Below are 23,889 nucleotides of genomic sequence, written 5' to 3'. Positions count from 1 at the left end.
GGTCTGATAATTGAAGCAAAGACGCCGCTTGTACCATCAGAAGGCCGCGGCTTGGGTACTACCCCGCCTGTCTTTGGCTCGGAACGGGCAGGAGCTCTGATGGCCCCCATGATGGATGGATTTTATCAACACCGTCCTTCCATTTTCCATAACATATATTTCAAGGTATAAGCCCAAAAAAATGAGACAGATCCAACGTTCAAGTGGATCACACCAGATGAAGTAGCAGTAATAAGGACACCTATCGTTGAAACCTTCCTGGGGCCCACCGTGATGGTTAATAGCCATCCAACCTGTTAATAAGGTCATATAGACCTTAAAGAAGGGAAAACACATATATTAGCTTAATCTAAAACTTCTGCGCTCCTAAGAAGCTTTCAACGGTAAGCGTTTAATTCACACTGTGCGGTAAACTTGATACTTGGATCTGCCTCACCTTTTTTCTTCTTACATCCTAACGTTAATGAGAAAATTGATGGACGATGTGGATAAAACCCATATATCAGGGTGGCCCTGCCTGTTCCAATCTCGGACAGGTGGGGCAGTACCCAGTCCAAGTTCCCACCAGAAACTCCCAAGGAAACAAAGCGTGTACGAATTCAAACCATGGAAGCATGTAACGAAAGGCACCGATCAACATAAGAAAAGAAAAAAAAGAAAAAAAAAAACCCACGATTTATTAAATGACTCGGCTAAACACGCTTTCTTTTATCGAACGTGGATTCCTTTGCATGATTGCTTATATATATCTAGTCTCTGGCATCCAAACAGTCATAAGCGGAGTTTCATTTCGATTGAGAGGATTAGGTTGCCTTCCAAACCGTGAGAGACTTGAATATTGAGCTGTTCGAAGGGCCTTAATACAAAGATTTCTAGTACCATGTCTACGTTAACATCCATTCCTTCAAATAGCTTCCCTAGTATCGATCTCCATTCCCGCCGACGATCTCAAGCTCAGATCATTGGTTCTTCTCTCCGATGGTTACTAGCGAGCCGAGGGGTGCAATCTGCCCGCATGACTGGCAAAGTGCCGAGCAAACTCCATGCAGTCATGTAATGTCCTTCACAACTATTTCTTTCTCCTCTTTTCAACCATTTTCAAGGCTGGGACTTAATGGACACATGTCTCACACTAAAATGCACTGTGGAAGTGTAGATTTTATTGGATATGGGCTTGCTTATGGGCAGTCACTAGCCGATTAGTCCCATACATATTTTCCTCTATATTGTTCTTTCTGTTTTATTTTTTTTAAAATATCAAATTCAAGTTCAAATAGTAGGAATCGATTGGGAAAGAGAGAGATTGGATCTGATGGGATATCTCCTCCCTCTTCCAAATTCTACCTAATCTCTAAATCTCTTCCTCAAAAAAATAAAATAAAAATGGAGGGATTCCTACTCGAAATTGAGAGTTTTCAGAGAAAAATTAAGGAGAAAATATTATATGTTTTTGTCTATCTGGCTCATCCCTAGACGGTTTAAATTAATCATTTATCATAATCCAAATACCATCTTAACCATGGAATCAGAGAGTTGATGAGATTCTTTCTGCTCCCGTAATGGTTAAATAAATCACTGGATGTAGACCTTGTAAATACCATCAAATCTTGTAGGCCCACTCATCCATCAAATCAACAAATTTATTATGCCGCACATTTTTTCTTGAATTTTAACCACTAATCACTGTTGGTAAAGTAAGCCCATAAAAATTTACTCATTGTCGTGACCAACAGTGGCTTTTTTTTTTTCGATCTCTAGTTGATTGCCGTGATCAATGGTGCAGATTATCAATGTCTAATTTGTATGATTGGATACAGGAACAGCAGCAGCCTCCCAGGAGCTCCACAACCTCCATCACCCAATCGCCTTAGCTGGTAATAATCTCATAGCAACTTGATTATTTTCCTTTTTGTCTTCTCTGTTAGTGTAGCCTAAAATATTGTATTGTGCTTGTAACATTTTGAGCATTTGATTCAGGGCAAGTTGGATTTTGGGAACGTTACTCTCCATAGTTGTACCATTTTTGAAGCTAAAAGGTGGATATTTACAAATAATAGGTAATAAGCATATGCATACGACATTTTTTTAGGCTAAACATATGCATTGTATCTGGAGTTGTGCTTGGTACGCACCATAGTTTGCCAAAGAGGAATATGAAATACAATTTAAAAAAAAAGGATTCGGTGCATTGTAGTGTTAGATTCTGAGTCTTTTGGGTATGTTTAGGGAAGGTTGAACAAGTGGTGGATATGGTGGAAGATGTAGTTGAGGCCGTGGAGGATGTCGCTGAGATGGTGGAAAATGTCGCCGATGAGGTGGGAGATAGTCTTCCCGACAATACGCCGCTCAAGTGTGTGGCTTTGTGGGTTGAGAACACTGCAAAAGAAGTGGGGGATGATGCTGAACAGGCCAAAGACTTCATTAACAAGGTTTACTCCCTAATATTACTTTTAAGCAACCACTGGATGTGATGAGATTGCCGAATTTCAGTGTGTAAGCGACTTGATAACCGTCCGACTGTCATGCTGCCATGATCACTTCTTGATGATCTAGCAGGTGGCCGTTTCCACATTTCTTAGCCATTGAACCATGATCGGACTGGTATCATATGGACGGACACTGAAATTCGTGTAGTTGATTTGCAAATGGTCATTTCAATTTTTTATCATCATATACAGCACTAATATTTATTTTATAATAGCCTTTTTCCTCGCTCGACTTCAGGTATTTTATTCCGTTTATATTTCCAAGGATTTGAATGATTTCTTGTCATGGTCTATTTCGCTCATGAAACTAACCTGTTAATACATTACACATTTTCAATATATAAACGAGCGAAGAGTAAAACCTTGACAGCTACATAGTACCAAAGCTTATGGTGGGATGATCTGAACCGTGCTTATGGTGGGCCGTATGTAAATCATACTGGCTGGATAGTCCTAGCCAAACCGTTTTCCCAGTTTGGCGTGCTGTTTAATATTAGTTTTGTTCCGTGGCTTTCAAGGCTGCCAATCCGACCACTAGATGGACGGTCCAGATCATCAAACAGTACATCCATCATAGGTGGGCCATATGCAATAAATTTTTTCGAATAATCTTTTCATTGATGGCTTAAATGGCAATGCAGGTGGAGGACTTGACGGAAGCAGTAGAGAAAAAGGTGGACCAGCTCATAGATTCCTTCACAGGTGATGAAGGTGAAGCCGTCCAAAAGGAAACAAGTGCCGTTGGAATGGCGGAAGAGGTGGGCCAGCCCTTCATTGAACAAAAGGAACTGATCATGAAAGAGGAAGCAGCTGTTAAAGAAGAGGCGAGCACACGTTAGGCAGATATCAAAGCCAGTGGGCCTTATTGGATTAAAGTTCGACTTTTGAGTAGTTGAAGCCACCGGAACAAGTGGTGAAGCATGCCGGCTGAGCCACCCGAACCAGTTAACCTGTTTTGTATTTGTTTATTTATTATTTTTCTACCTTACATAAGATTACACGTGTAATTATCTAACCTTTCAAGAAAAGTTAATAAAGTTGAGGCACAATCTCATAATATGATTTTGGGATACTAATCCTTAGTTGTTTAACCTCTATTTAAGGTTTATACTTCTTCTAATTTATTCCTACTTTAGGCTCTCAGCAAAAAGATTAGGCTGACCTGTAATTCAAGAGGGCCATACCCCAGGAAAAAGCTGAGACTGAGGCTGTCTATCCTTAGACTTTTATTCTGCCCATCGAAAAAATATATGAAGGCCACTCCAACATTAATTGTTGCGACCTGGCACCCAAAGGTCCTGTGCATCCGAGATCAAACTAAGGCAGACTAAGGGAAATAATTTAGAAGGTGAACGTTGCAGTATATATTATTTCCAACCATGTGGTCCACATGAACTATTAATGGGGCTGATTTTTGGGCTCTGGGTCTAACATGGGTTGATTCACTTGGTGGTCAAAGTGAATTTCACATAATCATGGTGGGCCCACCCTATTTACTCACCCATTTTTCAAAAAACAAGTTATGATTAATTAGATTAATTAGGTATCTTGTTGAAAACCTTTTTCATTGGAATGTAAATTTTATATTATTCAGGTAAGGATTTTTTATTTTTTATTTTTTATTATTTTTATTTTTTTTTGTAAATTTCCTTTTAAAAATTATAAAAGTCATATTTGTGGCCTCTATGCTGATCTAAACCGTTGATCTGATGGGCTCTATTATCAATGGGGTGGCCCAAGACTTTTCTCCAATTAGAAGAACCCAACCCTTTGATCTTAGCCCTATTCTTCTTTTGATGCGGACTGTTGCCTTTTTTTTTTTTTTTTTAATTGACAATTTGTAGGCATATTGATGGCACCTTAGAATCTGCCAATCTGTGAAATAGCCCATCAGTTCAACGTTCCAACAGCCACCTTTAGTTCCTGGTGTATTATATTGGAGAAGGTTAATGGTCCGCAAGAACACTTTAATACTCGCCCTGTCATGTCACTGGTGGAGGACATGTTTCTCCACCTAACGAGTAGAGTTGGGCATATCTGACCCGATCCAGTGGATCCAACCCAATCAGACCTGATCCGACCCGTTTCGAACCAAACCGACAGCCTGGATTGGTACGGATCAGGTAGGGCCATTTAGATCCGACATTTTTTTTGGATCGAGTTCAGGTCGTAGTCAATTCGGACCGATGCGATCCGAAAACTCGATATGAATGGATCCAGACCGATCCGTTTCGACCCGATCCGGAGTGGTTCTTATCAATAATTCTACTTTTTTTTGTGGTATGGTCCACTTAAGCTTTGGATACGCATCAATTTTGGGTTCAACCATTAAAATGATCTAAAAAAATGAATGGATGGTGTGGATAAATCAAATGCATTCACGGTGGGCCCCAACAAAGTTTACTCAGCATAATAAGGAGATATTCGTTGGTGTATCATACACAGCTATATAGCTGCTGCGTAGGCTATCGTTGTAGGCATGTGTCGCGCTAAGACGAGCATTGATGCTCCTTGAGCTCCGAGTTGTACGAATGGTTCAAAGGAGATTAAATTTATATGGCCCCACAGTGATGTATTTATTATATCTACATCGTTCATATAGTTTTAGAGATCATTAAAGAGTATTATCCAAAAAATAAATCATATCCAAAGATAATTTGAACCACACCACAAATAGCAGCTGAGAATGATTTTCACCGTTAAACAATTCGTAGGGCCCACCGTAACATTTATTTTCCATCCAATTTGTAAGAGGCAAAACAAATTTCAAATTAATCCAAAACTTCTGTGAGATTGTGACCCCAAAAAGGCTTTCAACGATAGACATTCAATCCCCACTACTTTTTCCAATGTGGTCCACTTGATAGTCAGATCTATCTTATTTTTCGTCTCAAGCCTTAAAATGAGCTCGCCAAATGGATGGCTGGTTTGGATATAACACATATCCCATGATCAGACCCACGGCTTGCAAATGTCAATGCAGGCACTTTCGTGCACAACACATTATAGCTACAACCCGTGCACAGCACGTTCACAGCTGTAGTGCCTCGAGCTCCGAGTTGTATGAACGGCTCAAATGATATCAACATTAAATGGAACCCACAATGATGTATTTATCATATCCATACCGTTTATCCTTTTTTCATGATCATTTTAGATCATTTGGAAAATAAAAAATAAAAAATGAATCATATCTAAAGCTCAAATGGACCACACCAAAAATAGTAGTGAGAATAATGATTCTCACCATTAAAAAAGTCGATCTGAATCACACCTAACCCGATCCAACTCGGTTCCCCTGATCGAGTCGGACTCGGTTCTGGTCAAGCCAACCGTGTGTCGGATGGGTTCAAGTCTTATGTCTCGGACTTGGTTCCGAATCAGATCAGACTTAGGTCAGCCCAGCTAGATTTCAGACCGAATCGGGTTGGACCCAATCCGATCATACTCGGTCCGATGCCCACCTCTACTAATGAGTGGTCAAGGCAAACCATGGCACGGTTCAGCGAATCCCATCCATCCAATAAAGTTCCTGTCACCAGGTGTACAGTCGGATGATTCCTTGTTGAAAATTTACCGTAGGCTAAAACAACCTACTACCTAATCTTTTAGAAGCCAACAACTCCCTTCTTGCATCAGCAATGCAACCACCCTACATTTTAAACGCAATTTCGAAGACTTGATCTAGAAAACGTTTGCCATGCGAAAGGACTGCGTCATTGCTTCGTACATCAGATCCACCCGGTCCATCAGGTGCACCGTCACATTTTCTCTGTAGATACTAAAAATCAATCAAATCCAAGACTTGTTAGGTCACACCATTGGGAGCCATGTTTCTTAAAACCTCTAAATTCACCTTGGGTTGCTCGCATTAGTCTCGGAATTTCCTAATTTTAGGTAAATCCATATACCCTGGTGTGCACTGTCATATTAATGGATTGGATGGCATAGAAACACCAGGGCGGACCCCACACCAAGATGATTTTAGTGATGGGACTTCCCATCTCAACTGCTTTCGATGGTGTGTCCCACCTGAATGTTGAATGGATCTTATTTTTAGGCCCAGTACAAGCACAAGGCGGTGTGCAGAATTGACGGGGTGGATCTGATCAATCATGATGTCTTTTCATCCACGTCAGCAAAAATACCGCCCTCCATGTCTATACGAAAGTCAAGCTTCCAATCTTGAATCGGACACATTGCAAAATCTCACGGAGCAGAGGATCCCAACCGTCCAATCTTCTACTGTTGCTTTGAATCGTTTAACAACCTCATAAAAAGTTCTATAGCTTTTGCAATTATAGTGATCTTACTGAATACTGATGGCATTTTTGAAATGTGGCCCATCGAAGTTGTTTAAAACATCTTTAATGAATCATAGCCATGGAGTCACAGAATTAGCATTTGGGATCTCTAGCTTTTTTCACTTAGGTAAAGAAAGTTCTGTCCATCAAGAACCACCAACCAAACCAATCCAGGCGCAGGAAGAGAAAATAATTAGAAACTTATTGGATTAATATATGTTAAACATGTTAGAGTAGATGGCATGCCTGGAAAATATCTCATGGATTCACCCCATAAGGCAACTCGTGATCCATGAGATATCCTGGTGTCTGGAAAATATCTCATGGATCCACCCCGTAAGGCAACTCGTAATCCATGAGATATTCTAGTGTCCTTAGATAATCTTGCTCCAATTATACATAGTTATAATTAGCCTCACAATATTCACCTACCTTGTATATCTTGTAATATTCACCTACCTTGTATATCTTGTAACAGCCCTTTAAATCAGTGGCTGATTGTTCTCCTCTCAAGTTATTAATAGAAACCGTGCAACTCCATGAGATGCATCGGATTACATCTCAATCTATCTTGGTATCAGAGCTATTACGAGTGCATCCACCATGTCAAGCACTTCATCTTCCTCCTTGTCGCCATCTGTTTCTAACATCACTCACTTCCTCAACATCAAACTTGACAAAGGCAATTTTTTGGTATGGCGTTCCCAGTTCCTTCCCATACTAAAACTCCATGATCTTGAAGGCCTTATCGATGGCACCTCTCCATGTCCAGACCATTTCCTCCCTCCAACAGAGAAGGATACCTTGCCTATCCTCAATCCTAACTACACCAGATGGATCAAAATGGACCAAATGCTCCTCTGCTGGCTCATCTCCTCCCTCACTGAACCGGTCATGGCCCATGTTGTCGGCCTCACCACATCTCGTGATGTGTGGTGTGCTCTGGAGAGGATCTTTGCATCGTCCTCCCGAGCTCGCGTACAGCAACTCAAGTATCAGTTACACACTGTCAAAATGGGTGCTACACCTATGTCTGAATACATCCAGTCTGTCAAGTCTATTGTGGACAACCTCGCTGCCGTGGCAAATCCCGTCACCGACTCCGACCTCGTGTCCACCCTCCTCAGTGGCCTGTCTCCTGAATATGACTCGTTCGTCACCTCTGTCAACACACGAGTCGACCCTTTTCCTCTGAAGAATTGATCGGCCTCATGCTCAATCAGGAGATACATCGTGGGCACACCCTCCCCAACCCTGAGTCTACCAGCCTCATCTCTCCTGCACCTGCAATTCACATTGCTTCACGGACTTCGAGGTTCTTCTCTGCCTCGCCTTCGTCTTCCTTCTGTGGGCATGGTCGAGGACGGGGTCGGGAATACGGTCGTGGGTGTGGTCGGTACTCCTCTCTACATCTGACCTCGGGTGGCCCCCAACATTAGACAGCTGGTGGTCGCCCGCAGTGCCAGATCTGCAACCGGTTCGGCCATTATGCCAACCACTGCTACAACCGCTATGATGAAGCCACCCCGCCTTCCAACCCAACTGCTCTCATGCACTCGGTCGGTAGCAGTAGCTCTTCTGATCCTAAGTGGTATGTTGACTCTGGTGCTATACATCACTTGACTGCTGATATGGTAAACCTAACAATTACGACTGAGTATCATGGCCCTGACAAGATTCGCATGGGTAACGGGACAGGTCTGCCTATCCATTCTACTGGTTATTTTATTCTGAGTTCTCCATCTTCCTCCTTTGCGTTATATAACCTCTTGTTCGTTCCCAATATCACTAAGAATCTTCTCTCTGTTAGTCGTTTCACTGCTGATAATAAAGTCTTACTTGAATTTCATCCTAACTTTTGTCTTGTCAAGGATCTCTCCACCCGGAAAACTCTGCTGCAAGGACACCTTAAGAACGGTCTATATGCCTTCTTTCTGGGGGACAAGAGTCTTACTGCTTCTCCTCAGGCTCTTCTTGGTGAACGTGTCTCTTCGTCAGTATGGCACGAGCGCCTTGGTCATCCCACTAGTCGCATTGTCTCCAATCTACTCTCTCAACATAAGCTTCCCTCTCTTCCTGATCAAAGTCCCCTTACATAAAGCCATCTTATTATACTCATGGCATTTCAGTAATGGGACCCATCAAATAAGTAGTCTTTATGTTACCCTTAAAAACCTAATTAATCCAAACCAGTCAGTCATCCTCCTTGCAGTCACATATGGGAGGACTAACCAACTATAGCCAACTATGGGTAAACATATAGTCAATTTTGACAGCCATTTTATCCTTGAAAATCATGGGCCCTGCCCACAATAATGCTCTTAATGTGCCTGGTGCTTTTAGACATGTGGATGGTCAAACCAATGATTCGGGTCGTCCATTACGTTTGCCATACTTTCATAGGTCACCGTGAAATAATCGCAAAAGCTAGAGAAACATTTCCATCGAGTCATTGCCATCCTAAAAAATCGGTTAATTTGGATCAAAAGGTCAAACAATCTTATCAAAAGTCCATTTGATAATCTCCCTGAAATAACACGTCTCCAAGGAACTATTTTGATCAGTGACATAACCATAAAGATCAGAGCAGTTGCTTGGCAAGTCACAGTTCTAAAACTGAAAAGATAGCGGGCATCCTCCAATCAGTATGAGCTTTTCACCGTGGCCCATTACATGTGGTGTGAACGTAATGGATGGCCCAGATCAATGATTTGACTGACCATCAATACCTGTAAAATCAACTGCACATATGCTGGCCGAAAGAATAATGTTTTCTTTGGAATTTTACAAAAACGAAAAACTAACTAATTAATAACAAATTTATATTCTGTGCCTTTTTCAAAAAACTACCTCATTAATTAATATAATTATAAAAAGAGACCCTCGAGAGGTGGAAAACAGAAGACAGAAGGTTTGTGTAACAACTTTAAATTTTGGTACATTATAAAAAAACTAAATTAAATATTTAAAGATTTTATTTTTAAATAAAAAATAAAAACAAGTCAATAGTTGAGTTGGTAGCGAAATTCTTAATTGAGAGAGAGGTTTAGGGATCGATTCTTGAAGTAGTAATAATAAATTTTTTATTAAATATCATTGCATTAAAAAAAAGGAGATAGGAAACCCTAAAGTAAAAGGAAGAGGAAATTTTAAGAAGGCTCGATAGTTTCTACATTAAAAAAAAGGAGATAGAAAGCCCTAAAATAAAAGGAAGAGGAAATTCTAAGAAGGCTCGATCAGGTAAGTTCTAATCGTTAGATCTTTTTAACTTTTTATTATGTTGTTAATTTCTTCTTGATCTATACAATGGATGGCGTGGATCATCCACACCATCATTGTATAGGTGTGTAGAGTCAATTTTAATAAAGTGATGTTTTTATGATTTCGGTCTAATTAGTAATATTTTAGGAATAAATTAAATGGATGGAATCTGATTGTGCTAAGATAGATCTGTACGGATCATATGATCCTTAAGGCCAAAATATACAAGGGCCATAATTTTTAGATCAATCTAACAATCAGATAGGTCACATTAGTCAGATCTAAAAGTATTTTATAAAGGAATCTTAGATTTTTGCGCAAGTGTTGGTATCACTTGGCGTAGAAAGTCGAGATAGGTCATCGGTGTATCTGTGGTTAGATCTACACCATCCATCTAATGTGTAGAGGCAAAACATGATAATACCTTAAGAATTTGGATGATTCAATCATCCGGTGGGCCATCCCAATTAATTATTTGACATTCAATTTCAGGATCTTAAAAAGAAAATCTAAATCTTGATAATTAAATTTACATAAACATATAATTTTAATTATTTGATTATTTTAGATTTGGCCACTTAGAATGTTAATCAAAGGTGGACCCCACCATGTAATACAAATAAATGAATAATAATATCGTTGATATAATTGATAGGACCCTGGAATTCAAATCAACCTAATTACATTGCAGAGTCAATACTACCAAACTCAGGTGAGTAACCCAACTTGTCTCATAATTCATTAAAATTAAAATAAATCATTGTGATTGTTTGATTGATTTACTGGTTTGAATATTTTGATATGATAATTGTACAATAAATTTATATGTGAATATTTTAATCGAGACAACTATGCCAAATATGAAAAATATGCATTTACATATCATCCCTCATTCATTGCATTGCATAATGCATGGTCGATCCTAGGGGCCCTCCCTGGAAGAAATGTCGATCCTGGTAGAGCGTTACCAGATGCAGGCTATGCCCGAGCTCGCGTACAGCAACTCAAGTATCAGTTACACACTGTCAAAATGGGTGCTACACCTATGTCTGAATACATCCAGTCTGTCAAGTCTATTGTGGACAACCTCGCTGCCGTGGCAAATCCCGTCACCGACTCCGACCTCGTGTCCACCCTCCTCAGTGGCCTGTCTCCTGAATATGACTCGTTCGTCACCTCTGTCAACACACGAGTCGACCCTATTTCCTCTGAAGAATTGATCGGCCTCATGCTCAGTCAGGAGATACATCGTGGGCGCACCCTCCCCAACCCTGAGTCTACCGGCCTCATCTCTCCTGCACCTGCAGTTCACACTGCTTCACGGACTTCGAGGTTCTTCTCCGCCTCGCCTTCGTCTTCCTTCCGTGGGCATGGTCGAGGACGGGGTCGGGAACACGGTCGTGGGCGTGGTCGGTACTCCTCTCTACATCCGACCTCAGGTGGCCCCCAACATCAGACAGCTGGTGGTCGCCCGCAGTGCCAGATCTGCAACCGGTTCGGCCATTATGCCAACCACTGCTACAACCGCTATGATGAAGCCACCCCGCCTTCCAACCCGACTGCTCTCATGCACTCGGTCGGTAGCAGTAGCTCCTCTGATCCTAACTGGTATGTTGACTCTGGTGCTACACATCACTTGACTGCTGATATGGCGAACCTGACAATTCCGACTGAGTATCATGGCCCTGACAAGATTCGCATGGGTAACGGGACAGGTCTGCCTATCCATTCTACTGGTTATTCTATTCTGAGTTCTCCATCTTCCTCCTTTGCGTTACATAACCTCTTGTTCGTTCCCAATATCACTAAGAATCTTCTCTCTGTTAGTCGTTTCACTGCTGATAATAAAGTCTTACTTGAATTTCATCCTGACTTTTGTCTTGTCAAGGATCTCTCCACCCGGAAAACTCTGCTGCGAGGACACCTTAAGAACGGTCTATATGCCTTCTCTCTGGGGGACAAGAGTCTTGCTGCTTCTCCTCAGGCTCTTCTTGGTGAACGTGTCTCTTCCTCAGTATGGCACGAGCGCCTTGGTCATCCCACTAGTCGCATTGTCTCCAGTCTACTCTCTCAACATAAGCTTCCCTCTCTTCCTGATCGTGGGGGTCCTTCGGTTTGTGCTGCCTGTCAGCAAGGGAAGAGCCATCGTTTACCTTTTTCCTCTTCATCTTCGGTTGCTACTACTCCTTTAGAACTTATTCATTCAGATCTCTGGGGTCCATCTCATGTACCTTCTGTAAGTGGTCATCGCTACTACGTTAGCTTTGTTGATCACTACAGCAAATATGTTTGGCTTTACCCATTAATGAATAAAAGCGAGACTTTTTCAGTTTTTGTCACTTTCAAAAATTATATTGAAAAATTCTTAGGTCATTCAATAAAGGTCCTGCAGACCGATAGTGGTGGTGAATTCCTAAAATTTAAATCATTTCTTTCTTCTCATGGTATTATTCATCGTGTTTCCTGCCCACACACTAGTGCCCAAAATGGAACTGTGGAACGGAAGCATCGCCATCTCGTTGAGACTGGCTTGACCCTCCTCGCTCGGTCCCATGTACCTTTCTCTTATTGGCCATATGCTTTTCAAACTGCATTTTTCCTTATCAACCGAATGCCAACCATGGTCCTACACAACCTTTCCCCTTTCCAAAAATTATTTCAGAAATCACCTAATTACCTCTCCTTGAGGGTGTTTAGCTGTGCTTGCTACCCTCATCTTCGCCCCTACAATCCACATAAATTTGACTTCCGCTCTGTGCAATGTGTCTTCTTAGGGTACTCCGCATCCCACAAAGGTTACCAGTGCTTACATATCCCCACTGGGCATGTGTACATCTCCCAGGATGTTGTCTTTGATGAATGCACCTTCCCATTCCTTGGCCTCACGCCTAACCTCTCTTCTCCACTATCCGCGTCCCAATCACCAATTCCAATTTCCATTGGTCCCCTGCCTGTCCCAGACTCCTTTCTGTCTGTTATACCGGTGCCCTCTATTGGTCCAGTAGATCCCTGTGTCTCTCCTCCACCTTCGCACCAGTCCCTCCCTAATCCTTCTATCACTAGTTCATCCACTTCATCTCCTGATCCCCCTTCTAATACTACTCCCTCCTCGGTATCTCCATCCCCTATGGTTCCTACTAGTCCACCTCTCATCCGAAATCATCCAATGGTCACCAGGACTTAGGATAACACAAGAACACCTAAAGTTTGGCTTGCCACCCGTTACCCACTGCCCACTTGTCTCATGAATGATCTGCACACCTCGCCCGTCGAACCCACCTGTTTCACACAAGCAAACTGCGATCTTTGATAGCGTCAGGCCATGGACATCGAGATTAATGCTCTACTCCAAAATGGTACCTGGTCTCTTGTTCCCTACCATCATGATATGAACCTCGTTGGTTGCAAGTGGGTCTTCAAGTTAAAACATAACCCGGATGGTTCAGCGGACAGGTACAAGGCGCGTCTTGTGGCCAAGGGGTTTCACCAAAAACCGGGACTTGACTATGGAGAAACGTTCAGCCCTGTCATCAAACCAACCACCGTCCAAACTGTCTGCAGCCTTGCAGTGTCCAAAGGATGGACCTTGCGCCAACTCGATGTTAATAATGCTTTTCTACAGGGCTTTCTTGCAAAGACCGTCTATATGGCACAACCTTCAGGGTTTGTTGACCCGACTCGGCCCAACCATGTCTGCCGACTCCATCGCAGCATCTATGGCCTCAAACAGGCCCCGCGAGCCTGGTTCTCTCGTCTCAGTAGTTACTTGGTTCGCATGGGCTTCGTGGGATCTAAGTCCGATACTTCTCTATTTATCCGACGGTCTGGATTCAATCTCCAACTGGTTCTCATCTATGTGGATGACATCATCATCACAGGGGATAACTCTGACTCGGTCGATCATCTTATTAGGGATCTTGGCCTAGAGTTTTCCCTAAAAGACTTGGGCCCACTTCACTATTTCTTGGGAGTCGAGTGTCACCATACTCCGGATGGTATGTTCTTATCTCAGCAAAAGTATATTCACGATCTCTTACTCAAACTCAAGATGGATGGTGTGAAGCCTGTCAACTCTCCCATGGCCACGTCCTGCAAGCTATCAAAGTTTGGAGGTACTCCCTTGTCTGATCCTTTCCTCTTTCGAAGTACTGTTGGGGCCCTCCAATACCTCAGTTTCACTCGACCAGACATTGCCTTCTCCGTCAATAAGGTCGCCCAGTTCATGCAATCTCCTATAGAGGATCACTGGTGCTCGGTCAAGAGGATTCTCTGTTATCTCAAATCTACTATTACACTTAGTCTCTATTTCTCCTCTCAGTCCACATTAGGTCTTACAGCCTATACTGATGCAGACTGGGCCGGATCTATTGATGATCGAAAATCCACTAATGGGTATTGTGTTTTTCTTGGCAAAAATCTTATCTCCTGGAGTTCAAAAAAATAATCTACAGTGGCACGATCCAGCACCGAGGCCGAATACCGGGGAGTTGCTAATGTAACCGCGGAAGTTCTCTGGCTTCAATCTCTCCTTCGTAAGTTAGGACTCCCCCTATCCACTCCTATAGTGCTTTGTGATAACCTTGGAGCAACTTATCTATCGGTCAATCCTGTATGTCACACTCGGTCGAAACATGTTGATATCGATGTTCATTTTGTCTGTGATCATGTGGCCAATGGAGCCTTTAATGTCCGGTTCGTCTCCACTGAAGACCAACTTGCTGATGTGCTCACTAAATCGTTAAGTTCCGCCCGTTTCTCTCTTCTCAAGTCCAAGTTCTCGGTTCTTTCAGAACCGTTACACTTGCGGGGGGGTGTTAGAGTAAATGGCATGCCTGTAAAATATCTCATGGATTCACACAATAAGGCAACTCGTGATCCATGAAATATCCTGGTGTCTGGAAAATATCTTATGGATCCACCCCGTAAGGCAACTCGTAATCCATGAGATATTCTGGTGTCCTTAGATAATCTTGCTCCAATTATACATAGTTATAATTAGCCTCACAATATTCACCTATCTTGTATATCTTGTAACATCCCTCCAAATTAGTGGCTGATTGTTCTCCTCTCAAGTTATTAATAGAAACCGTGCAACTCCATGAGATGCATCAGATTACATCTCGATCTATCTAAACGTGATGAAATCAGCCACATTCACTCCCCCATTTCAGTAAAAATTAAGAACCTCCCCAGGAAGAGAAAATAATTAGAAACATATTGGATTAATATATGTTAAACGTGATGAAATCAGCCACATTCACTCCCCCATTTCAGTAAAAATTAAGAACCTCTCTCTCTCTCTCTCTCTCTCTCTCTCTCTCTCTCTCTCTCTCTCTCTCTCTCTCTCTCTCTCTCTCTCTCTCTCTCTCGTTTCTTCTCAATTCTCATCAACCAAAAAACTGAATTTCAACCTTATAGGAAAGACTTTCATACTACCATTGAAAACCTAATTAACCTAAACTTTTCCATCATCCTCACATTTAATCTCAACCATACAATTATAGCAAAGCAAAAATATAAATTACCCCTAACTTAAGTAAGGGGACTTGAATTTTTTCCATCTAAAACATTAGTTTTGCCGAAATTTGGTGAAGTTTAATTTCCACCAAACCCGTGTTTTAGATGGTGAAAATTCAAAGTCCCCTTACATAAAGTCATCTTATTATACTCATGGCATTTCAGTAATGGGACCCATCAAATAAGTAGTCTTTATATTACCCTTAAAAACCTAATTAATCCAAACCAGTCAGTCATCCTCCTTGCAGTCACATATGGGAGGACTAACCAACTATAGCCAACTATGGGTAAACATATAGTCAATTTTCACAGCCATTTTATCCTTGAAAATCATGGGCCCTGCCCACAATAATGCTCTTAATGTGCCTGGTGCTTTTAGACATGTGGATGGTCAAACCAAGGATTCGGGTCGTCCATTACGTTTGCCATACTTTCATAGGTCACCGTGAAATAATCGCAAAAGCTAGAGAAACATTTCCATCGAGTCATTGCCATCCTAAAAAATCGGTTAATTTGGATCAAAAGGTCAAACAATCTTATCAAAAGTCCATTTGATAATCTCCCTGAAATAACACGTCTCCAAGGAACTATTTTGATCAGTGACATAACCATAAAGATCAGAGCAGTTGCTTGGCAAGTCACAGTTCTAAAACTGAAAAGATAGCGGGCATCCTCCAATCAGTATGAGCTTTTCACCGTGGCCCATTACATGTGGTGTGAACGTAATGGATGGCCCAGATCAATGATTTGACTGACCATCAATACCTGTAAAATCAACTGCACATATGCTGGCCGAAAGAATAATGTTTTCTTTGGAATTTTACAAAAACGAAAAACTAACTAATTAATAACAAATTTATATTCTGTGCCTTTTTCAAAAAACTACCTCATTAATTAATATAATTATCATTTCAACACCTTTCACCCCAGATAGATGGGCCAATAGCTCAGGTGAGACCCACTGTAATGTTGCCTAACCACCGTGTGTGCTACCCTATATTAGCTAAAGGCTCAAAAATCTGCTCCATCTATAGTTCGGTTAGACGACATGATTAAAAACAGTGTATAAGACAATGCATACCCTCCAAACTATTTCCATTAGCGGGGACCTAATGAATCATGAATGGTTATGAATTATGAGCCACAAGCATAAAATTGTGTAAAATGATAATTGGAGTGGATTTCATATATTTATCATAACGGGAAGTGTAAAAATAAGTGTTCTCTTTCAACTTTTTTCCTTAATTTGGTGTGGCCCACCATAATCATTGTTATCTTTATTATTAGTTTTTTTCCTTTTCTTTTTTGTCTCCGGGCCAAATATGAGGCTGATGGTCAGAGTGGATCTTACACAAATATCATCATGGGCCCATCAAAATCAAGATTGGCACATACAATTTTCATTTTTTCATTTTTTTTTTTTTCTTTTTTCCTTTCTAAATACTCTGTCACACCATGACCACGTGTTTGCAAAATTCGCTGTGGCAATCAGATGCCTAATCCTGGTTTAGGCCAAGAACCCAAAAGGCAAGCTGATTTGTAATCTAGGCTGGTCACACTAGGGAAAACATCAGGAGAAACACATCCACCCTTAATTTTTATGGGGCTTACCTTGATGATTATATGTAATCCACTCCAATTATTAGATGCCACACCAAAACTTATGCCTAGGACCTAATAATCAAGTCAATCCATGATTCAGGTGAGCCATACAAAGGAAAACAGTTTGAAGGGCTATTGTTGCCTTGTACATTAATTTCGATTACGTGGTATACTTAAATCAGATGTGAGAGAGTGAATTTTGGGCCATTTGCCTAAGATGAGGTGATGCACCTAGTGGTCAAGATAGATTTTACATAAACATCATGGTGGAGCCCACCCAAGTAGTCAACCCATTTGCTTACACTCCCACCCAAGAATGAAACTGGAATATATTAAAATAAGGTAGCGTTTTTAAAAGGTACTGGATTGTAAATTTTGTATCATTTATGTAGTTTTGTATAAAATTTCCTTTTCTTTCAGCTTTATCTAATGGAACATTTTTCAAGACCTTAATCTTTTGTACTCGTGAAGCACGTTGTCTATTTACAAATATTCAAATGATCATAGCTTCAAAAATGAAATAAATATTCTCTTCTGGATAAGGACTCAACTTAGGTGAGACTTTGGATAGGGACGCAACTGAGGTGCCACCCCGACCCCGACCCCGACCCGGATCCCCATACAGCCATGTGGATGGGACGGTGGTTCCCACCTAGATGCCTGCATTTTATATCTATGCTGTCCATCCGTTTTTCCAGATCATTTTATGCCATGAGCCCAAATATGAAGCTGATATAAATATCAGGTGGACCACACCGTAAGAAACAGTGGCTAATGACCATTAAAATTACTGTGAGCCACAGACGTTTTGGATCAAGCTGATATTTGTGTTTCCCTTCATCCAGGTTTTTATGATCTTATCAACAGGTTAGATGACAAATAAACATAACAGTGGACCCTAGAAATTTTTTAATGTTGAGTATTCATTGACCACTATTTCTTGTGGTGTGGTCCACCTGAGATTTTTATATGCTTCATTTTAGAGAGGTTACAATAAAGTGATTTAGTGAAATAGATAAACGGTGTAGATATACAACGAATACATTTAGGTGAGCCTACGGCCGGGTCCCACCCACACCGCTGCATCCTGGGTCATAGCTAAGTCGAGTATTGCAATCTTTATTAACCACTGCCAACGAGCCGAAGGATGCAGACAAGACCCCACCTCGAATGCTTAGATGGGATAGATCAGTCAGCGTCGTCGACGGCGACCATTCTGGAATCTTCCTATCATCTTCCTAGCATGCATGAATTTTCCTTGATGAGCTCATTGCCGGGGCAAAAAAAAAGGTAAACCGTCTTGCAAGCCACGCTAGCTTTGAATTTTAAACCTTAATTTTTATCCAAAGAACGGCCCATTGATAAAAGTCGGCCCATGATATATGATGCATTATATGATGCCCATGTATGCGTCATACCCGTTGAGCATTCTACAGACATGTATGCCAATCCAGACCGTCAACAAAAAGATTCATGATTTAAACTTTGCTGATAAGCATTCTCGACTCTTAGATTTTGGAGGTTGACTTCTTCTCAACATCACCTGACGAACGTCGATCGAACGCAAGACTAGAGGCATCTGACCGTTGAAGTTCTTGTGAAATTCCCCATCCACAATGGGAACATAATGTGGACGGTTCTGATTGAGTCATAATTGGGCCATGCTCAAAGGTCGGTTCATGGTAGCCGCACCGAACCCATTTATCATCTAAGGAATTATGTGATCTTCCACCACCGGAAGATATGCAAAACATCTAAACCAGTGATCGGATGGGACACAACGTGATGGACCATGGTAAGAAGTATCCTTGATGTACAACCCTCAGCTTTCTATCAAAGCAATGACCTTCAAATCAAAGGTTAATAAAAGAAACAAGTAAAAAAAAAAAAAAGCACGCATTGAATAATAAAGAAAACGAAGCAGGCGGTCACCAGATGGAAGGTCTGGATTACTGAAGCAAGGACCCCGCTTGTACCATCAGAAGGTCGCGGCTTGGGTACTACCTTGCTGGTCTCCAGTCGGAACGGGCAGGAGCTCTGAGGGGCCATCATGATGTATGGATTTTATCCACACTGTCCATCCATTTTCCATATCATTTCGCGTTACAAGCCCAACAAATGAGGCAGATCCAACACTCTAGTGGACCACACCAGAAGAAATAGCAGTAATAATGACATCTATGGTTGAAACGTTCCAAGGGCCCACCGTGATGGTTAATAGCTTAATCCAAAACTTCTGTTTCTCCTACGAAGTTTTCAACGGTAGGAGTTTAATTTGCACTGTGTGGTCAACTTGACACTAGGATCGGCTTTATCTTTTTTCTTCTTGGATCCTAACATAAATGGGAAAACTGATGGACGATGTGGATCAAACCCATGCATCACGGTGGCTCCTCAGAGCCCCTGCCCCTTACAATATGTGGACAGGTGGGGTAGTACCCAATCCGTGTCCCCACCAGAAACTCCTAAGGAAACAACGCATGTACGAATTCAAACCATGGAAACATGTAACGAAAGGCACCAATCACCGTAGGCAAAAAAAAAAAAAAACATGATTTTATTAAATGACTCGGCCAAACACGTTTTCTTTAATCGTACGTGGATTCCTTTGGATGATTGCTTATATATATCCAGGCTCTGGCATCCAAACAGTCATCAGCGGAGTTTCATTTCGATTGAGAGGATTAGGTTGCTTGCCAAACCGTGAGAGATTTGAATATTGAGCTGTTCCAAGGGCTTAATACAAAGATTTCAAGTACCATGTCTACGTTGACATCCATTCCTTCAAATAGCTCCCGTAGTCTCGATCTCCATTCTCGCCGTAGATCTCAAGCTCGGATCATTGGTTCTTCTCTCCGATGGTTAGTAGCGAGCCGAGGGGTGCAATCGGCCCGCATAACTGGCAAAGTGCAGAGCAAACTCCATGCAGTGATGTAATTTCCTTTATAACTATTTCTTTTTCCTCTTTTCAACCATTTTAAAGGATGGGGCTTAATGAGCACGTCTCATACTAACATGCACCGTGGAAGTGTAGATTTTATTGGATATGGGCTTACTTATGGGCAGTCATTAGCGGTTGAGTCCCATACATGTTTCCCTCTATATCCTTCTTTCGGTTTTTTTTTTTTTTTTTTGAAAATATCAAATTCAAATTCAAATAGTAGGAATCGATTGGGAAAGAGAGAAATTGGATGTGATGGGATAACTCCTCCCTCATCCAAATTCTACCTCATATCTGAATCTCTTCCTCATAAAAAGTGGGGGGATTCCTACTCGAAATTGAGAGTTTTCAGAGAAAAATTAAGGAGAAAATATTATATATTTTTGTCTATCTGGTTTAATAATAGACGGTTTAAATCATTGATCATAATTCAAAGACCAATCAGAGAAATGATGAGATCCTTCCTGCTTCCGTAATGATTAAGTAAATCAACTTGATGTAGACATTGTACATACCATCAAATCTTGTAGGCCCACTCATCCATCAAATCAACAAATTTATTACGCAGCTCATTTTTTCTTGATTTTTAACCACTAATCACTCTTGGTAAAGTAAGGCCGGTAAAAATTTTACTCATTGTCGTGACCAAACAACCCTGATTTTTATTTTTTTTATATCTCTAGCTGATTTTCGTGATCAATGGTGCACATTATCAATGTCTAATTTGTGTGATTTGAATGCATTGATTTGATGATACAGGAACAGCAGCAGCCTCCCAGCAGCTCCACAACCTCCATCACCCAATCCCCCTAGCTGGTACTAATCTCATAGCAACTTGATTGTTTTCCTTTCTGTCTTCTCTCTTAGAGTAGCCTAAAATAGTGTATTGTGCTTGTGTAACGTATTGGGCATTTGATGCAGGGCACGTTGGATTTTGGGATCGTTACTCTCCATAGTTCTACCACTTTTGAAGCTAAAAGGTGGATTTTTACAGATAATAGGTAATAAGCATATGTATGCAACATTTTTTTAAGCCTAAACATATGCATCATATCTGGAGTTGTGCTTGGTACACACCATAGTTTGCCATAAAGGATTCGGTGCATCGGTCGACCACCGGTGCTGGGTCGACTTACGACTTGGTATGTTATCCGAGTGGGTCGAAATGATTTTTTACCATTTTTATGGCCAAATAAATTTATTTGTCTCTTAAAAATTACAGACCCACCCCTAAAGGCTCACCCTGACCCTGTCACACTTTAACTTGGGAAACCAGGCCCAAGTCCAGTGCATCACTATTCCTCCCAACCCAGTGACTAGGTCAGTGACCAGGTCGGGTTGACTCAGCTAATTCCCAAGTCGACTTGCCTGGCATGCAAACTATGGTAAACACCATACTTAATGTAGAATGACCGGTGCATTGTACTGTTAGATTCTGAGTCTTTTGGGCATGTTTAGGGAAGGTGGAACAAGTAGTGGATATGGTGGAAGATGTAGTAGAGGCTGTGGAGGATGTCGCCGAGGTAGTGGAAAATGTCGCGGATAAGGTGGGAGATAGTCTTCCTGACAATACGCCGCTGAAGTGTGTGGCTTTGTGGGTTGAGAGCACTGCCAAAGAAGTGGGGGATGATGCTGAACATGCAAAAGACTTCATTGACAAGGTTTACTCCCTAATATTACTTTTAAGCAACCACTGGATGGAGGAGATTTCCGAATTTCAGTGTGTAAGCCCGAATTTCAGTGTGTAAGCGTCTTAAAAACCATCCGATTGTCAAACTGCGATGATCACTTCTTGATGACATAGCAGGTGACTTTTTCCACAATTCTTAGCCATTGAACCATGATCGGACCGGTATCATATGGGCGGGCACTGAAATTCCGGTAGTTGAATTGCAAATGGTCATTTCAATTTTTTATCATCATATACTGCACTAATTATTTTAAAATAGCCTTTTCCTTGCTGGACTTCTGATATTTTATTCCGTTTATATCTTTCCAAGTATTGAAAAGATTTCTTGTCAGGGTCTATTTTGGTCATCAAATTAACATGTTTATACATTATACATTTCCAATAGATAAACAAGTAAGAATAATTATAAAACCTTGGAGGCTATGTACTACCGAAGCTTATGGTGGGATGATCTGAACTGTGCATGTGATGGGCCTTGAGTAAATCACACAGGCTGGACACTCCTAGCAAACCCATTTTCCCAGTTGGATGTACTGTTCAATATTAGTTTTCATCCATGACTTTGAAGACTGAGAATCCGGCCGCTAGGACTGTCAGAATAATGCAAGTTTACTGTTGGATGTCCATCCTTGGTAGGCTCACTAGATGGAAGATTCAGATCATCTAACAGAACATCCATCATGGGTGGGCTATATATGCAATAATTTTTTTTCTAATAATCTTTATCATTGATAGCGTAAATGGGAAAATGCAGGTGGAGGACTTGACAGATGAAGTAGAGAAAAAGGTGGAGCAGCTCATAGATTCCTTCACAGGTGATGAAGGTGAGGCCGTCCAAAAGGAAACAAACACCGTTGGATTGAAGGAAGAGGTGGACCAGGCCCTCATAGAACAAAGGGAGCAGATCCTGAAAGAGGAAGTACACGTTAAAGGATTGAAGGAAGAGGTGGACCAGCCCCTCATAGAACGAAGGGAGCAGATCGTGAAAGAGGAAGTAGACGTTAAAGGATTGAAGGAAGAGGTGGACCAGCCCCTCATAGAACAAAGGGAGCAGATCGTGAAAGAGGAAGTACACGTTAAAGAAGTGGCGAGTTAGCACACGTTAGACAGATATGAAATCCACGTGGGTCTGATTGGATCAAAGTTGCACTTTGACTAGTCAACGTCACCTAAGACAGAGGTGAAAGTCATTGGATTAGGCGCGGTGGAATTGACTGCATTTTCTTTTTTTTATTCTTGTAAACTTCCTTTTCCATTCGTTGCATTTTATTTTATTTTTAATTTTTTTTGTCTAATTGGACTTGTTGTTTCTGTACGTTTTAGGTTGTAACATGCTCTATAAATAATTGATTTCCCTTCATACTTGTGGGGACCTCTAAAGTTCAATGGTCTGGATCAATGGGCCACGAACCACACATATACTCACAAGTCACAATTTAATTGCCCTTGATGGTGGACGCCAATTTTCAGGGGAGCCCGGGCAACAAAAGGCTCTGTGGGGCCACTCTGATGCGTTTGTGACATCTGTTCCATCCATCATTTGCATGAGATCAGTTTAGGGCGTGTGCCCTTAAATGAGGTTGATCAAACAGTCAACGTGGCCACACCATTGGGAACGGCGGGATGGGGACACCCACCATTGGATCTCTTGAGCCACTATTACGTTTATATTTATATGCCATCCAACTCGTTAATAAGGTGAGTCTCATCAGAATGAAGGGAAAAATCAGATATGAACCTTATCTAAAACTTTAGTGGACCCAAGAAAGTTTCAACGGTAGGCTTCCGATCCCCACTTTCTCCTGTGCTGCTGCACGCTTGAATTTTCTTTATGTCTTAAAATAACCTGGCACAAAATATGGACGGAGTGGATCACCCGTGGAACCCACGAAGTTTTTGTTGCACGGGCTTCCTAACCCTCTCATATGAAATTCGCGTCCATTGATGGTCTGAAAGAATTATAGTCCGCTTGCTGTTGGCAGATCATGATATGCACGTGCTTGCTTTGCTTACCAGGTAAACGGTCCGATGTATCTGGTCATTCCTCTCTCTCTCTCTCTCTCTCTCCCTCTCCCTCTATATATATAT

The 23,889-nt window shown here is 41.5% G+C and overlaps 2 protein-coding genes across 3 annotated transcripts in view; both read left to right on the top strand.

Moving 5' to 3' along the window:
• The window catches only part of LOC131234590 (uncharacterized), a 49,141-nt gene extending 45,594 nt beyond the window's left edge, over nucleotides 1-3,547 (top strand). The window contains exons 3-5 of one of the 2 annotated variants that reach the window (XM_058231535.1): nucleotides 1,978-2,057; nucleotides 2,227-2,429; nucleotides 3,128-3,547. In XM_058231535.1, coding sequence (XP_058087518.1) covers nucleotides 1,978-2,057; nucleotides 2,227-2,429; nucleotides 3,128-3,325 — 481 coding nt within the window. In that variant the 3' untranslated portion in view covers nucleotides 3,326-3,547. The remainder of the gene's footprint in view (nucleotides 1-1,977; nucleotides 2,058-2,226; nucleotides 2,430-3,127) is intronic. The other variant, XM_058231527.1, reaches the window with a different exon arrangement.
• A 16,282-nt stretch (nucleotides 3,548-19,829) lies between these two features.
• On the top strand, nucleotides 19,830-23,165 carry LOC131234582 (uncharacterized). Its single transcript, XM_058231518.1, has 5 exons — nucleotides 19,830-20,103; nucleotides 20,871-20,927; nucleotides 21,033-21,112; nucleotides 21,570-21,772; nucleotides 22,556-23,165. The coding sequence occupies exons 1-5, from the start codon at nucleotides 19,931-19,933 to the stop codon at nucleotides 22,895-22,897; spliced, it is 855 nt and encodes a 284-aa protein (XP_058087501.1). The 5' UTR covers nucleotides 19,830-19,930; the 3' UTR covers nucleotides 22,898-23,165.
• Nucleotides 23,166-23,889: the final 724 nt, after the last annotated feature.

This window comes from Magnolia sinica, chromosome 2 (genome assembly GCF_029962835.1).
Source record: "Magnolia sinica isolate HGM2019 chromosome 2, MsV1, whole genome shotgun sequence".
Lineage (NCBI taxonomy): Eukaryota > Viridiplantae > Streptophyta > Magnoliopsida > Magnoliales > Magnoliaceae > Magnolia > Magnolia sinica.
The sequence above is the reverse complement of the archived record's forward strand: the minus strand, read 5'-3'. Positions and strand labels throughout refer to the sequence as shown.

Excerpts from the sequence above, each read along its gene's own strand:
- LOC131234582 (XM_058231518.1), top strand. The coding sequence starts at position 19,931 with ATGTCTACGTTGACATCCATTCCTTCAAATAGCTCCCGTAGTCTCGAT. Across the intron at positions 20,928-21,032 it reads TCACCCAATCCCCCTAGCTG|GGCACGTTGGATTTTGGGAT; the intron begins GTACTAATCTCA and ends CATTTGATGCAG. Across the intron at positions 21,113-21,569 it reads TGGATTTTTACAGATAATAG|GGAAGGTGGAACAAGTAGTG; the intron begins GTAATAAGCATA and ends GGGCATGTTTAG.